At 42.5% G+C, this 18,185-nt stretch overlaps 1 protein-coding gene across 3 annotated transcripts in view; it reads right to left on the bottom strand.

Moving 5' to 3' along the window:
- Positions 1-3,962: 3,962 nt before the first annotated feature.
- The window catches only part of agbl4 (AGBL carboxypeptidase 4), a 405,619-nt gene continuing 391,396 nt past the window's right edge, over positions 3,963-18,185 (bottom strand). For all 3 annotated transcript variants that reach the window (XM_029707237.1, XM_029707235.1, XM_029707236.1), the window contains 3 exons: positions 16,194-16,356; positions 4,703-4,805; positions 3,963-4,607 (listed from right to left, as the gene is read on the bottom strand). In XM_029707237.1, coding sequence (XP_029563097.1) covers positions 4,496-4,607; positions 4,703-4,805; positions 16,194-16,356 — 378 coding nt within the window. In that variant the 3' untranslated portion in view covers positions 3,963-4,495. The remainder of the gene's footprint in view (positions 4,608-4,702; positions 4,806-16,193; positions 16,357-18,185) is intronic.

Raw genomic sequence — 18,185 nt, forward strand, 5'->3', positions numbered from 1 at the left:
CAGCAGAACGTTCTCCACGGCGTCTCCAGACTCTGTCACATCTGTCACATGCTCAGTGTGAACCTGCTTTCATCTGTGAAGAGCACAGGGCACCAGTGGCGAATTTGCCAATCTTGGTGTTCTCTGGCAAATGCAAAACGTCCTGCACGGTGTTGAGCTGTAAGCACAACCCCCACCTGTGGACGTCGGGCCCTCATACCACCCTCATGGAGTCTGTTTCTGACCGTTTGAGCAGACACATGCACATTTGTGGCCTGCTGGAGGTCATTTTGCAGGGCTCTGGCAGTGCTTCTCCTGCTCCTCCTTGCACAAAGGCGGAGGTAGCGGTCCTGCTGCTGGGTTGTTGCCCTCCTACGACCTCCTCCACGTCTCCTGATGTACTGGCCTGTCTCCTTGTAGCGCCTCCATGCTCTGGACACTACTCTGACAGACACAGCAAACCTTCTTGCCACAGCTCGCATTGATGTGCCATCCTGGATGAGCTGCACTACCTGAGCCACTTGTGTGGGTTGTAGACTCCGTCTCATGCTACCACTAGAGTGAAAGCACTGCCAGCATTCAAAAGTGACCAAAACATCAGCCAGGAAGCATAGGAACTGAGAAGTAGTCTGTGGTCCCCACCTGCAGAACCACTCCTTTATTGGGGGTGTCTTGCTAATTGCCTATAATTTCCACCTGTTGTCTATTCCATTTGCACAACAGCATGTGAAATTTATTGTCAATCAGTGTTGCTTCCTAAGTGGACAGTTTGATTTCACAGAGGTGTGATTGACTTGGAGTTACATTGTGTTGTTTAAGTGTTCCCTTTATTTTTTTGAGCAGTGTATATTTCAAAAACAGTCTTGAAGGAGTTCCCACATATACTGAGCACTTGGTGGCTGCTTTTCCTTCCCTCTGCGGTTCAACTCATCCCAAACCATCTCAATGGGGTTGAGGAGGCCAGGTCATCTGATGCAGCACTCCATCACTCATCTTCTTTGTCAAATAGCCCTTACACTGCCTGGAGGTGTGTTGGGTCATTGTACTGTTGAAAAACAAATTATAGTCCCACTAAGCGCAAACCAGATAGGATGGTGTGTCGCTGAAGAATGCTGTGGTAGCCATGCTGGTTAAGTGTGCCTTGAATTCTAAACAAATCACAGACAGTGTCACCAGCAAAGCACCCACACACCATCACACCTCCTCCTCCATGCTTCATGGTGGGAACCACACATGCAGAGATCATCTGTTCACCTACTCTGCGTCTCACAAAGACACGGCAGTTGGAACCAAAAATCTCAAATTTGGACTCATCAGACCAAAGGACAGATTTCCACAGGTCTAATGTCCATTGCTCGCAACCAAAGCTACCATGAAGGCCTGATTCACGCAGTCTCCTCTGAAAAGTTGATGTTGAGATGTGTCTGTTATTTGAACTCTGTGAAGCATTTATTTGGGCTGCAATTTCTGAGGCTGCTAACTCTAATGAACTTATCCTCTGCAGTAGAGGTAACTCTGGGTCTTCCTTTCCTGTGGCGGTCCTAGCCAGTTTCATCATAGCGTTTGCGACTACACTTGAAGAAACAAAGTTCTTGAAATGTTCCCGATTGACTGACCTTCATGTCATAAAGTTATGATGGACTGTCGTTTCTCTTTGCTTATTTGAGCTGTTCTTGCCATAATATGGACTTGGTCTATTGCCAAATAAGGCTATCTTCTGTATACCACCCCTACCTTGTCACAACACAACTGATTGGCTCAAACGCATTAAGAAGGAAAGAAATTCCACAAATGAACTTTTAACAAGGCACACCTGTTAACTGAAATGCATTCCAGGTGACTACCTCATGAAGCTGGTTGAGAGAATGCCAAGAGTGTGCAAAGCTGTCATCAAGGCAAAGGGGGGCTACTTTGAAGAATCTCAAATATAAAATATATTTTGATTTGTTTAACACTTTTGTGGTTACTACATGATTCCATATGTGTTATTTCATAGTTTTCATGTCTTCACTATTATTCTACAATGTAGAAAATAGTAAAACATAAAGAAAAACTCTGGAATGAGTAGGTATGTCCAAACTTTTGACTGGTACTGTATATACAAAAAAAACACCCTTCCAACTAACCCTACACACTGTTCCTGCACCATGCAAATGGCTTGGGAGAAAGGGACACCACCACTCAACACATCCAGTAACTCTTCTAAAGTCAAATCTCGGCTCGTATACCCAAATACTTCCCTGGAGCTGCCACCACAACATCCATTTTCTGCGATTTACATTCCATTTCTGCAGCACAGTTGATAACCATTGCTATGAACGCAGAGAAGCCAACCATACTGAAGCATATATTACTCGTTAGCCTATACCTCTGTGCTGCCAAAGATCTACTACTCACAGGATCCCTCACCCTTGGACCCATCCTCCTCAATTTTCTGCACTGCTTCAGCATACAACACCTTCTGCACTACTCTGACTCTAGCAAAGCAAAGATATTGGTCATGTGACTCTTGGGGGAAAATAAAACTGGAATTCAATCAAATCTGCATTTTGTAGACTGTGTTCAGTGGATCCAACAAAAGTCCAAAACCATTTATTGGGCAGATTGAGAATAAATAGTTACAATGGCCTGATAAATGATGAGAGCTGCAGAGCGATCAAATAAGTGGACTTTAGATCATGCCACGCATTTATTTTATTTGAGTAATGCTTAGAAAAACAAACTTCCAGTCTTGGACCCCACATTAGTCTTGCATTCATGATCATCCTTTGATGAGTAGTTATACACACCAACCTCTACTTGCTTTGTTATATACAGGGTGATGCTGACCACAGCAGGGCTCTAAACAGACTTGTTTGCAGTGCTTTTACATTTGAGTAATTTAGCAGATGCTCTCATCCAGAGCAATTTGTGTTAAGTGCCTTACTCAAGGGCACATTGACAGATATTCACCTAGTTGTCTCGGGGACTCAAACCAGCGACCTTTCAGATACTGGCCCACTGCTCTTAACCATTAGGCTACCTGCAGCTGCAATTAACCATCCTCTTAGATAAACAAGAGCCTCTCGGATTTGGTAAGAGGCTAAATAATGCATAACAAATGTAAGGAAGGCTAATTAGAAATATAATTTTCTTGACTATTGAAGAGAAAATGTATTAACAATTCTCGCCTTCTCACATGCATAGCTGTGTACAATTAATTAGAAAGTAATGTGCCCAGTCTCATTGAGAAAGCAATAGAGAATAATGGCTCTAGATAAAGCTTAAAATGATAGCAGCACAGTGGGGACCATGCACTTTGAATAGAAGGAAGCATTTTCCTGTGTGTGTGTGTATGTGCGCATGCAGTTTGTGTGTGTGTGTGTGTGTGTGCGTGTGCGAGAGAGAGAGAGAGATGCGCTAACATACACTTTAGTGTTGGACAGGTCCAGGTCTGACACATGTTCAGTGAAAGCATCAAAAGACAAATGTCTTTCGTCATTCTCGTACAGCCTCTCCATCTTCTCGTCAACCATGTAAAAGTCCTTTGTGTATGCTTTTATGCTGACAGATTGCCTCACTTATTCCAAATGACTGGTCTGAAAATTACATGTTGTTCTTCACGCCACACTTGACTAATGTACCATTCTCTCTCGCTCTCCTACTTATGCCTTTGTGTTGAGCAAATCCCATGGAGGGTGTTTTACATAATGCAGTGAAAAGCACTCTGTGCTCTGAACAGATAGGTTGAATAGATGTTTACATTGCAGTAAGATATGGAAATTAATGGATATCAGTCAATTCAGGGCAAGTTCATACTTGATAGATACCCATAATTTTCTATAGGGATTTCAAATTCATGAATTTTCTTCTATATTATAATCCATGAAATGACTTCAGTTGAAATCAAATTGACCCTAAGTCTGTTTCCTTTAAATCGCAAACACCTGTGTAAACTAATGCACTGACAATGACCGAACATCAATTTCACAAACTTACAAATGTGTGTTATATTTCATAGTTTTTATCAACAGAATACTTAGATACCGATAAGGTCATGACTAAACAGAAATGGGTTACCCCTCCCATTAAACCCTCCAAATAATGTAAGATACAGAGCGGCAAGATAAACACAAAATAAGTTACATACAAGAGAAAACACATGCACTTTCAATGACATGCGTGAATACATTTTCATAAAAAGCAATACCTAAAATGGAAAAAGCACATTGTGGTAAAATATATGAATGATGTATGAAGGCCTCAAATGGAACATGAGATGTATATGTGTCAGCTAGATTCGTCCCATACACTTCATACAGTCAGAGCAACTTGCTCTAATGAAGTTCCATGGGTAAATATCCTCCAATTAACATGCTATCCAAAAGTGATCCGTTTGTGAAATTGCATCCTTTGTCTTGGGCTGATGCATCTAGTTTTCATGAGGGCTGTGTGGATATAGTGAAGGGCTGTGAGTCAGGAGCCCTATACAGTGGTCAGACGGGACTGGTCTCTCCAGTATGTTATTGCCAGGTGTCTAGTACTCTCCTGTGATACTCTGGTTCTTCCTCTCTGCTCCTCTCTCACTCCCAGAAGTCCTCCCGTTCCCATTTCCATTCCCCTGTCGACCCTGGGACAATACCTCCATACTGAGGACACAAAAACATTAGTGAATATTATCAAGTTATAAACAAATAGGATGTAAACTGGACAAGTTATAGAAATGTGTCATTAGAAACACTACCTGTTGATGTGATTTGGGATTTGTAGTTTGTTGTCATCAATAAAGTTGTTGTGCCTGTAGTAGTCGAGGAAGGTGCGGGCAACATTTCTTCCCAGCTTCATGTCTGAGGGGACCGTGTTAAGGTTCTTTCCTATAACATGAACATATGGCGCTGTTAGCCTTTAGTTTAGTCAACAACAAGGCCATTTCTCCCTGGCTGGGAGGCATGTACTGGAGTTACACTGTTTCATTTCACAAAGCCTCTAAATCCTGCTTCTGACGCTCTACTATTAATTGAATAAATAAATAAATAAAAGCCCTAGTTTCTTCCTCACAGAACAAATAGAACCATTTGCAGTAAATAACTAAGCAATAACCAGTAGAGAAATGTGGCGTATAAATTACCAGGCTACAACACACTGTGTTCCGCACTTAGTGGAGGTAAATCAACTGCATCAGCCAAAAACACGAAGGTGGAAGGCATCACAGTGGCAATTACTTACCGCCTAGGCTTTTTTTAAATTCACAAGTCTAGCCCCCAGCCCCCACCACATTATGGAAGGCATGAATAACTTGAGACACTTGATCATAAAACTGGGTGGCCACTCTGCATGCTGTTGCCATGACGCCGAGCTGGATTAGATCACAAACACAGATAATAACAAAATGATTTAGATTAAGGCAAAATGTAGATATTTTTTTTTTTTAAACCACTGGTCAATCTAGACAAATCACTACACACATAACAGTATTTAAGACAATAGGGAAAACGATGAGAAAAAAATTCCCTCATGTACGATTATAATTCATAGGGCCAGAACAAGAAAAAAAATGAGTTAGAACTACCAGTAATCCATATTTCATCAAAGATGGACACATAGGTTCCCCAGTCAAGGTGCTTTGCTGTTATGAATATATTCTTTACCAGACAGACCAAAATGATGAAATGACACAGAGACATAATTGTTCACCTCTTGTCATTTCCTTGTTGATGTTCAGATATGACCTGTCTATCTGTCACACCTCTGTGATTGAAACAAGTGCCCGTGAAAAAAATATAAAAAGAAAGTGATTGTGTATTTTTTGTATTATTATTCCTTTCAACGCTCAGATATTACCTAGGAAACATAAATCCAAGGCCTTATAGGTGAAATCCTATTATCCAAAGCTGTTAACTCAAACAATCCATCCTTGGGCTGAATTGAGTGTCTGGGTGGAGGTCCATGCCTTTGTGTCTTTTCAGTGAACACACGCACATGCACACACATCACACTGTATGGAAGCTAACATGTCATAGATTAACAGAGAAGACAAATCAAATCAAATTGTATTGGTCATCTACACATGGTTAGCAGATGTTAATGCGAGCGTAGCGAAATGCTTGTGCTTCTAGTTCTGATAGTGCAGCAATATCTAACAAGTAATCAACAATTCCACAACTACCTAACACACACAAATCTAAGTAAAGGGATGGAATAATAATATTTCCATATAAATACATGAATGAGCGATGACTGAGCGGTATAGGCAAGATGCAATAGATGGTATAGAATATAGACACTCTTGCTGACAGTTGTGGCTGCTTTGTGTGATATATTGTTGTCTCTACCTTCTTGCCCTTTGTGATGTCTGTGCTACCATGCTATGTTGTTGTCTTAGGTCTCTCTTTATGTAGTGTTGTCGTGATGTTTTTTCCTATATTTATATTTTACTTATTTTTTATCCCAGCCCCCTTCCCCGCAGGAGGCCTTTTGCCTTTTGGTAGGCCGTTATTGTAAATAAGAATTTGTTCATAACTGACTTGCATAGTTAAATAAAGGTTAAATGAAAAAAATGAGATGAGTAGTGGCCAATGATTTCGAGTCTGTATGTTGGCAGCAGCCTCTCTGTGTTAGTGATGTCTGTTTAACAGTCTGATGGCCTTGAGATAGATGTTTTTCAGTCTTTCGGTCCCAGATTTGATGCACCTGTACTGACCTCGCCTTCTGGATGGTATCGGGGTGAACAGGCAGTGGCTCGGGTGGTTGTTGTCCTTGATGATCTTTTTGGCCTTCCTGTGACATCGGGTGCTGTAGGTGTCCTAGAGGGCAGGTAGTTTGCCCCCGGTGATGCGTTGTGCAAACCGCACCACCCTCTGGAGAGCCATGCAATTGTGGGCGGTGCAGTTGCCGTACCAGGAGGTGATACAACCCAACATGATGCTCTCAATTGTGCATCTGTAAAAGTTTGTGAGGGTTTAAGGTGACAAGCCAAATATCTTCAGCCTCCTGAGGTTGAAGAGGCGCTTTTGCACCGTCTTCACCACACTGTATGTGTAGGGTGCCTCCCATTTGCCCTATTTTGGCTTTGAGTGCCAGCACCTTCCTCATCCCCCTTCCATACCCCACTGTTGCTACTCAGTCACCTTAGCCTGGAAAGGTGGTGTCTCCGTGGGCCTCCATTCGTCACTCAGCCGGTTGATGGGCATTCTCTGCACAGCTCTAGCTCTTGTATTTACACCCATCTGTCTGGCGCTACAACCTCTGCATCATGCCATAAACTATTTTAGGCTCATAACCTGCTATGCATCTATAGTTACAATAATCTTCTTCTCTAGTTATTTTAGAAGGGTAACATGCAGTATCTTAATTCTAGCCTTATGTCATGTTGACCATCCTCTGAAGTGAGCACCATAATTTTGAGGATTCTTCTGAAGACATGATGCAGTACAACATCCTTGTCCTCCATACACAATGACTGTTATAATCCAATACAGGTCTGTTTTAACCCAGAGTGCTCTCCATAAGGTTATCCTACACCAGCCTCTCCAGCCACTGAGAGACCACCATCCCTCATGTATCCCTGACATCTTCATTTTGACCTTGGGAAAGTTTTGTGTTACCCCGTGATCAAACGGTGCCAGCGCAAACGCATGCTCTGAGCAACGACAGAAATATCCCAGAAACCCGTGGAGTGCAGATGGCCTCTCAGCTTGTGATGTCACATCTCACATCTATTACAGGAAGTTGGTGATGGATGGCTGCTTCGGAAGGAAAATACTTCATCTGCATCACAGCTGCGGGCGGGACACTCCAACACCCTGATTGGCTGCTGACCTGTTGCCAAGGGCAACCAGAGCGGTCGGGATGAGCTGCTAGCGGCAGGAAGTGAGGACTCTGCCAAAGCACAGCCTGAGGGCAGCCCGCGAAGGAGGGCGGAAAGTTACAAAACATCAACTCAACACACCAGGCAGGAGGAAAAGGTGTTGCATAATCAAGGGGGGGGGGGGGTGGAAGTTTGGCATCCCTTTCGGCAATGGTGCATAAAGCAAAGTTGGCAATATGTAAGTATTTTACTGACACAAAATGTCACATTCCACCTAGACAGTACATTTTCCCTTTCAGAATGAAGGTGCACATCAGAATATCTATATTACTATCAAAGTTCCTTCCAATTCCTTGTCTCCATAGAAAACAAGGCTGCCCAATATAAGTAGGCCCATTGGCACAGTCAGGCAGAGAATAAGCCTTCCCTGAAGAACCTTCCCTGCCAAGATGGACAATATCTTCCTCTCAGGATAATTTCTATACTAAATCTCCCTGCTTGGAGACAAACGCAGGACATCAGGCTAAACGACTGGACACTAGACAGCTGGCTCTGAACTCAATAGCAGTCCATTCTACTGTAACTCACAAAGAGGACAGGCCAGGGAATACATGATGTCCTCAGGAAACATGGCAAGAAATTTGGTGGTAAATTAGGGTGCTTCATTGTGTTATCAGATGGAGAACTGGACAGCAGTGGTAGACTACAGTAAAGCTCAGAGAGGACCTCTTTGTGGGGCTTGTTGGGTAAGGTGATGGGAACTCAACTTTTGGTACATTGGAATGTCAGGTCAATGAGAAGAGGAGAGTTGTGCTGGGTGCTCTGGCCTGCCAGATCTACAGTACTCTGGCCTGCCAGATCTACAGTGCTCTGGCCTGCCAGATCTACAGTGCTCTGGCCTGCCAGATCTACAGTGCTCTGGCCTGCCAGATCTACAGTGCTCTGGCCTGCCAGATCTACAGTGCTCTGGCCTGCCAGATCTATAGTGCTCTGGCCTGCCAGACCTACAGTACTCTGGCCTGCCAGATCTACAGTGCTCTGGCCTGCCAGATCTACAGTGCTCTGGCCTGCCAGATCTACAGTGCTCTGGCCTGCCAGATCTATAGTGCTCTGGCCTGCCAGACCTACAGTGGGGCAGAGAGGATACTGCAGCAGCTTTGGAGCATGAGGGGCTTTAATATCTCCTCTACCCTCTTGTAGGATCGATAAAGGCCTTTGTTGTGACTCAAGGACAAGCCACCATGGGGCTGATGAGGTGACGAGACAACGGGAAAATGGACACTCCACAGCAGATACGACAGATGATTTGTTTACCAAGCTGTTTATCTGCTTTCAGTGTCATGTGCCCAGTCTAAACAGACAGACGGACAATGATGCCCCAATGACAAGGAACAAAACACCAGCGTCCACAGCAGACCATCCCTAACAAGAAGACAAATTAGGGACATCAGCGCCATCAATACCATCAAGTGACAGGCCTGTCACCAGGGTGATACAAAGAGCCAATTAACAATGCTAATTAAAACAGTAAACAGCGGTGCACAAAGGGAGCATGTTTTCCCCCCGCAGCTAAACTATGTTCAAAGACCTTGTGTCCTTTTCCTATAAGAAACTTTGTAGCTAATGTGTAATGCTTCATTCATTAGACATCCAACACCTGTTCTCCCCCTTAAAGACATCCAGACACAAAACACAGGCATCCATGCAGTAACGAAGACATGCACACGCATGAACACACACACACACACACACACACACACACACACACACACACACACACACACACACACACACACACACACACACAGCTATCAGATAGGGCCTCATCTTCAGCAGACTCCTAATGGGGACTGACAGCAGTGATAAGGAGTAGCCCTGAGTGCTGCAGGTCTGGAGTCTGTCCAGTGTCCGTCACTTAAGAGGTGCAGAGGGCAGGCAGCAGATATGTCCAGTGGCTAGATTGGTAAGTACGTACATCTCATGCCATAAAGCTCTCAGAGCCACTGGCTGAGCAGAATCAGATGACCTCTATCTAATCTGTCTGTCTAAAAGCCAGTAGGGATGATGAAGGAAACTTCATTTAAGACTCCATGTATACTGTCACGCAAGTCAACTAATAGGGTTTTGAATGGCTTCAAATTCCTAATTATATTTGTTTGTGGATAAAAGTAAGCCTACCCTGTGATTTAATGCAAAGGAGAAAGAAAAGAAGTCAACAATTGAGAGAATCCTACCACGTCTAATGATGATCTGAGGAGCATATTACTGCAACTGTGGGAGAATATCTGCCTACTTGTCACTGTCCATCAACTAAGTGTCATGATTAGCGAAGCCTGAAATGTTCAATTGGCAGGTTTGGTATTCAAATGTCCCTGTGTGAGTCACGCTCCCATACTTTGCGTGTGCCAATGTATTGCTGTTGTCAAAGTGATCTCCCAGACTGCAGCTAGCTGTCAGGCCGCGCCGTCTTCTGTGGGCTGGTGATTGATGTTGAAGCCAGGAGGAACCACCGAGCTGTCCGGTTCCACATTGTGCTCCTCGTGCTGTATCAATTTATGTGTATGGAACGTCTTCAGGACAGCACAACACTTAAGTGAGGCAGTGATACCAAACTAAGGGTTTGACAACATGGCCATGCTTGATTGAGTGAGACTTTTATGGTGAGACCCGGGGATAATAGGTCTTTCAATAGCCGTCTGGACTGGAGTCTAAAGAACAGGGGGAAATGGCACACCGCCGGAACATGGAGCAGTCTCTCTTCAGTGGATCACAGCCCAGCGCTGGACTTGTTAACTCAAGAGTAAAAAGGGCAACGCATGCCTCTCACCACTGGCATGTCTGGTCACATGACATAGCTAGCGCTGGAGTCCATTGTCCAATCAACCCTCATCATCTTACTTTAAATAGATGGAAGGCATTGTGTAAAGTTCTATAAAAAAAACTAAAAGTGGGAAGACATGAAAGTCACAGATTACTTGCTCTCCCAGTCAAAGCATTAAGCTGGGTTTTGAATAAGGTCCCAGATTCTCTTACCATTCACACTGTCTGGTCTCTCTGTTAATGATGCTCTGACATTACAGTGTGTATACCACATCAAAAAGATCAAGTTTGATGGAGAAAATAGAATAACCTGAAAACCTCCACAATAACGTAAAGGAGAAAATAGAATAACCTGAAAACCTCCACAATAACCTAAAGGAGAAAATAGAATAACCTGAAAACCTCCACAATAACCTACAGGAGAAAATAGAATAACCTGAAAACCTCCACAATAACCTAAAGGAGAAAATAGAATAACCTGAAAACCTCCACAATAACCTAAAGGAGAAAATAGAATAACCTGAAAACCTCCACAATAACCTACAGGAGAAAATAGAATAACCTGAAAACCTCCACAATAACCTAAAGGAGAAAATAGAATAACCTGAAAACCTCCACAATAACCTAAAGGAGAAAATAGAATAACCTGAAAACCTCCACAATAACCTAAAGGAGAAAATAGAATAACCTGAAAACCTCCACAATAACCTACAGGAGAAAATAGAATAACCTGAAAACCTCCACAATAACCTAAAGGAGAAAATAGAATAACCTGAAAACCTCCACAATAACCTACAGGAGAAAATAGAATAACCTGAAAACCTCCACAATAACCTAAAGGAGAAAATAGAATAACCTGAAAACCTCCACAATAACCTAAAGGAGAAAATAGAATAACCTGAAAACCTCCACAATAACCTAAAGGAGAAAATAGAATAACCTGAAAACCTCCACAATAACCTAAAGGAAAAAATAGAATAACCTGAAAACCTCCACAATAACCTAAAGGAGAAAATAGAATAACCTGAAAACCTCCACAATAACCTAAAGGAGAAAATAGAATAACCTGAAAACCTCCACAATAACCTACAGGAGAAAATAGAATAACCTGAAAACCTCCACAATAACCTAAAGGAGAAAATAGAATAACCTGAAAACCTCCACAATAACCTAAAGGAAAAAATAGAATAACCTTGACAGAAAGGTAGACCAAATGTGTCTGCTCTGTCCTACTTCAAATATATTACAAATAACATACTTGAAGTAAGACATAACATTTTAAATAATATTTTTTTTGAAGTTATTTTAAGAAAACAGCTCCATCACAAAGTCTTTGAGCAAGAGGTTGGTATTGTACCTTCCTCTGTTTGAGTGCTCATCTCTTCACAATGTTGCCAATCCCTATCCATGGAGAGCCATAACAGATCAGCACACAGAGACTATAGACTCAGAGGGACACCAGTCCTATGAAGCCACAGTGGAATCTTCCCAATAGGACACCAGTCTAAGAACAAAGCAAATGCCTCAGTGAATTCTCAGCATGAAACATTGTTTCTCTCCATTTTGTGCAAGATTACAGGTGGTGAAATCATTAAACGACCAAGAATATTCCAACTGCTCTGGCGTGGAACATTCACAGCTTGCTCATCCAATATAATGAGCCTTTTAGACCTGGGTGACCATAGACGGTGGAAGGAAAGCAAGGAAAAATCTGTGAATTTGAAAAATATGAAATTCGCATTGACGTAGGGAGCAAGAAAATACCCTCCCTCTGGCTAGAAACCTTTTGCAGGTTTTGAAAATAACCGTTTGTCTTACGTTTGATCCTACCCTCTGATGACACAGTGAAGCATTTTTTAGGACCTTTCGTCTTATCTTTTTAATCACAGAAATGGGCCTTTTTCACATATGTAGATACTAGTATTGTGCAGGAGATAATGAATATGATGTTGAAACGTGGCAGAATTGCCCTTTAAGATTTCAATTATGGTGACTACAAGGTCCTTCCATCAAATTAGTCCATTTTGGGTAGTGTAACTTGGTGATTTTGGTATTGTTGATTTCACCAAATTATTACATTCTGTCATGAAGAGCACATGTTCAACTTAATAAAAACATGTTTTCCCACCTTAAGAGGTTAAATAAAAATAAAAAGACTATAGTAAGTTCCTGTTAAGTGCCAAATAAATAAAGCAAAAGGGTTGACCGTAACAGGGTTGACCGTAACAGGGTTGACCATAACAGGGTTGACCATAACAGGGTTGACCATAACAGGGTTGACCATAACAGGGTTGACCGTAATAGGGTTGACGATTTCATCTTAAATCAGCCTTACATCCCCTTGTGACAGGGGGAATAGAAGCTTGTTGTGTGCAGGGAGAGGCAACTGAATGCAAGCTTAACAAAAAACAATGTATTGGTAAAATTATGGGTAACAGGGTTGACGTGTTATGCTTGACCCACCACAAAACACCAGAAAATGGCCGAAAAGAGTAGAACCAGCTCATCTGCTTTTACACTATGATTTGACTATTAGATGTTCAATGCTTGTTTAAAAAAATATTTAAAAAGGAATAGTTTCACCATATTAAAATGAGAATTCAGTTCACGTAATAGGGTGGACAACGTAAGGTCAGGTTTTTGTTTTCATTACCTTAAAAATTCATCACTAATCATATGAAATAAATAATAGCCTTCAGAAATGACTTTGTCAAAGCAACCAAATAACTAGGGCTTTACAATGATGGTGAAACTTTGAGACATTTTTGGGGGGGGTTAAGTGTGTTAAATCTTAATAGAAGTCACAGAGTGCACAGAGGGACGAGTCAAAATGGGCACTTCATTTAATATAACAGGCTTTAAACAGGAGAAGGGGGGATTCATTTGGGGGTCCAGGTAATTATTTATTAATAATTAATTCATTTTTAGAGCGGGAGGGGTGTTGCAAAGCATAAAAGGTCTTTGTTGATGATTTGTACGCTCAATAGACCAGATCACCGGGGTGTAAAAAGCGACATGGCTGGTTCCTTCAACCTGTCTGACCCCAATCTTTGCTCTACACGAAGTCCCCGCTGCCCTCTCCCTGCATAGTGTTGACACTCCCCCTCCCCAAGCCCAGCTACACGCATCCCCCAGGCCTGTTCCTGCCTGACCTCCAGCAGGGCCCCCACCCCCTACCATGACTCAGTCCCCCCTCCACATCCCGACCACCCACTAGGCTCGCCGCCATGGTATTCCTATATAATGTTCTTCCATTTACATTAATACCTCAGCTCATCCATCTTGTTTTCAGCCAGCATACTTTAGCGCAGAGAGACCAACAAAGACAGCCAGTAAACACTGCTACTCCAGAAGCATAAAGGGGGTGTGACGGACCGCAGCAGCTCTGTTCTGTTTTCTTATCTCTTTCTTTAAGCCCACTGCACAGCGACAAATAATCAAGGGACTTGTTGTGCACTTGCAGTGTGTGGCTATCACCGTGGTTATGCTATGTGCATACATATTACAGCAGCCTCTCTGTTCCTCTCCTCTGTACAGCACAGCTCTTTTATGTGGGAAACAAAGAAAGGAACATTTTCAAGGAGAGGAGCATCACGAGTAAATTATGACTCTTTCCACACACAGTAAATTGATTTTTTTTTGTTTCCATCCCCTCTCTGACACTAAGGGAAAAGAATCTCCTGGAGGCAGTGTAATTCTACATGGATGGGTTTCTTATTATAGCGAGCCAGCCAACTAGGCCTTGGACTTGACAGTTCAGCGGAGCACTGGGTTGGGGGAAAACATTGAGTGAGATGAGAAGGCTTTACAGCCCTTTTGATATAAACACAAGATAAATAAATAATTAAACAAAGAAGTGAATGGATGCCCTGTATATAAGGGTCGCTGGCAGTGGGTTGTCTACAGTGTGACAGAGTGATACAAGGCAGGCAGGGACAGAGCCGCAGACAGACACCTCACCCTCCTAGCACTAGAGGGCACTTACGCTGCACAGAATATCTCCTCTCATCTCAAAACAGGGAATATGGGCACTGTATAGTACACCTTACTGCCTGTAGGCTGACTCCATACCACTCTGGTTTTCTGCTTCTTCTCTATCCCATGGATCTGAGATGTGTCTCCTCTTTTCCAACAAATTTGTTAAAATGGTTAAAAACAAGTTAATCTGAAGGAACATTTTAGTCTATAGAGAATGTCTATTTAACTATTTAATGTCTATTTATTTTTTAAGGCTCCTGAGTGGCGCAGCGGTGTAAGACACTGCATCTCAGCGCAAGAGAAGCCACTAAAGTCCCTGGTTTGAAACCAGGCTGTATCACATCCGGCCGTGATTGGGAGTCCCATAGAGCGGCACACAATTAGCCCAGCGTAGTTTGGGTTTGGCGGGAGTAGGCCGTCATTGTAAATAAGAGTTTGTTCTTAACTGACTTGCCTGGTTAAATAAAGGTTACACATTTAACCCTGAATGCATTTGGAGTGTACAAAAGACTATGCAATTAACAGGCCTGCTATTCTATTCTTCATTACAACAAAAGCAGAACACACATGCTCTCTACCTCTTTTGTAAACAAAATCAATGGGGCAGGTGCTGCCTTCCCACTGTCACTACGTATCTGGCTGAACAAAAGAGCAAGGCAGCGCTCAGGTGGATAAGGGCTGACCTGACTCGTCTACATCTCAGCCCTGTACTGCCTGTCGATCGAGCCAGGCCTCCAATAATGACTAGGAAATCAATAGGCTCTCGTCTGGCCCTAAATGAGGTTGTTACTATAGGGGCAGGCAGAGTGTGGATAAACGCTGGGGGATGGAGAACCAGTACAATAGACTGACATTATCACCGTCAGCCCTCATTAGCGGGCTCTACAGACGGCTGTTCTGTTGCATGGTGTACAGACACGGCCCAGATAATTTCACTGGCCAAGACATCTGCACAGGGCTGGCTTTTGTCTACTCAGGAGTAGCATTGATTTGGAGAATCAGACCTTTTGTAGTCCGGAGTATCTCCCTCAAGAAGACACAAATTCAATCTGCCCACAGTGCCCAATCGCTGCGCACAGACTGGGCTCTCAGGGAGAAATCGGATTCTGTTTTCGATGCGTGTTGGTGTCCACAAAAACACAAAACACTGTTAGTGTTTGTACACTGGTTTGCTGGCTCAATGACATGAGCCTTTCAATATACGACAGAACCTCACACTCAATTTCCCTTTAAACCAATCTGTGCTGTAGCCTGCATCCCACAAGTCCCAGGCACCAGTAATATACCCTCCCATTGCAACCCTAGTCCCAGGCACCACAACACACAATCCCCTCTGTTCCTGTTGCATATCTTGTCCTACATGGATGGACAGGGTGTATTGATGTAACTATCAATCAACTCTGACACCAATACAGCATGCTTTCTATGGGATGTGAAGCTCTGAAGTTTGGGGAAGTTAGTGGAGGGAGAGAGGGAGGGAGGAGACATGCACATGTCGTGTGCTCCATCTCTGTCTCTCCCCCTGATGCCTCCTCTCCTTTCTCCTCCATCAGCCAGCGGGGGAGGCTGGGAAGGCGTGGGCCCGGCCAGGCTCCCTGGGAACCCTGATGACAATGAGAGAGAAGGATACAGGTGTCCTCGGTGTAGGGAACGGGCGACGTGCTCCCCGCTGCCATGTAGCTGTAGAAGGACACCTCCAGGGTGTAGCAGTAGGACGTGTCGTCCAGCAGGCCACCCAGGAAGCGCCTCCCGGTGCCAGCCTTCACCACGTCACGGTTAAATGACGTGTTGGACTGTGAAGTAAAAAACTTAATACAGAGTATGTTCTACTATACCAACATTATATATCAATAATTAGTCAGACAAGTGACAAAGTATATGTGTATAGAAGCCGAAACACGTCAGAGTTTTAAAACTTTGTTTCCATTGAACATGCCATTCAAATAAAGGTATTTTATTTCATTATATGAAGAGTGCCTTGGTCCTCCTTTTTTTGGTGTATATAAGTATGTTGGTGAATTTCAATGCTTAATTCTAATAATTCCCACACAACTCATTGCGGTCTTGTTGTAATGCATATATGTCCAATCAAACGAGCATTTTTGACCAATGGGACATTTGTGTTGATATACTTCTAAGAAAGCCAATGGTCCAAACTTCATGTCGCTATCATAATCCTTTCAAAAGTTATTGGAGTTTTTAAACTTTTAAATTGACAGAACTAGGGTGACTAAATCAATGGAGGCCAGAGAACACGTGGTCAATAATCTGGAAAATTGAACTGAGTCAATTTGGCTGGATTCTGTGTAAGAATTAAGCCTACTTGGTTAACATTACCTGACAGGCTCACTTTCCAATTGAACTCATCTTTCTCCTCAACTCCACAGGATATAAAACAATATAGAGGTAAGATGGATATCGATTTTGAATACATGACATGTAGTATTTTCATATTTTATTATACGCTTTTCATATTATTTCGAAATTCCTGTTTTTCGAAGATTTCTCACGAAAATAATCTCTGAAATATCAACGGAGCACTGAGCGTATACTAAGATTTTTATTTTCAAAGCCTTTTACATTTAATTCAGCTCGTCATGTTAATTTAGCATTTTGCTACCCGCGCAACAACTTTGAAGATGACAACCTCAAAATGTAAAATTATCAAACGTTGTTACGACAAACCAGCACCGCCATGTCAACAGAGCTCGATAGACAGGTTAGCTGACAAAGCCGCGAAAGCAATTTGCGCGCTTCAATGGGGGCAGAAGTCCAGTCAGTTGTGATTCTGGATGGCCAGATAACTTGCAATAATGACACGAAGCTGCCATGTGGAGAATTGTAGGTGGCTCGTTTCAGCTAGTTTTTATCTTGTCCTTGATACCATGTCTTGTTTTGAGGTGTTTTTACTGATGTCACTTCTATGCTAATATGGCAAAAATTCACTAGCTAGCTAACCATGAACTGTAACGATGTATTTGAGAGACAAGTACTCATTGTCAAATCAAAAATCAAATAAAATTGTATTTGTCACAAGCTTCGTAAACAACAGGTGTAGACTAACAGTGAAATGCTTACTTATGGGCCCTTCCCAACAATGCAGAGAAAAAAATAGAAAGATAATAACACAAATAAATACACAATGAGTAACGATAATTTAGCGTAGGGGTAAAGTGTCCGGGTAGCAACAGTGCCCTGAAAAAGTATTTGCCCCCTTTTAAAGTCTCTACTTTGGGTTATTTTTTTAATATACTGAATGTTATCAGATCTTCAACCAAAACCAAATATTAAAGCTGAGTTAAAGCAGTTCTGCATTCAAGAGTGGGCTAAAATACCTCCACAGCGATGTGAGAGACTAATAAAATTAAAATAATCAAAAACTAAAGGAAGCATTTGGTTGCAGTCATTGCAGCTTAAGGTGTCACAACCAGTTATTGAGTGTAAGGGGGCAATTCCTTTTCACACAGGGGAATTGGGTGTTGCATAACTTCATTATTTAATTTAATTAAGTATCCATTTTTGTTATTTGTAAACTCAGGTTCACTTTATCTAAGGTTTTGGTTGAAGATCTGCTAACATTCAGTATCAAAAATAAGTGAAAATCAGAAAGGGGGCAAATACT

The sequence above is a fragment of the Salmo trutta genome, chromosome 22, assembly GCF_901001165.1.
Source record: "Salmo trutta chromosome 22, fSalTru1.1, whole genome shotgun sequence".
In the NCBI taxonomy this organism is placed as follows: domain Eukaryota; kingdom Metazoa; phylum Chordata; class Actinopteri; order Salmoniformes; family Salmonidae; genus Salmo; species Salmo trutta.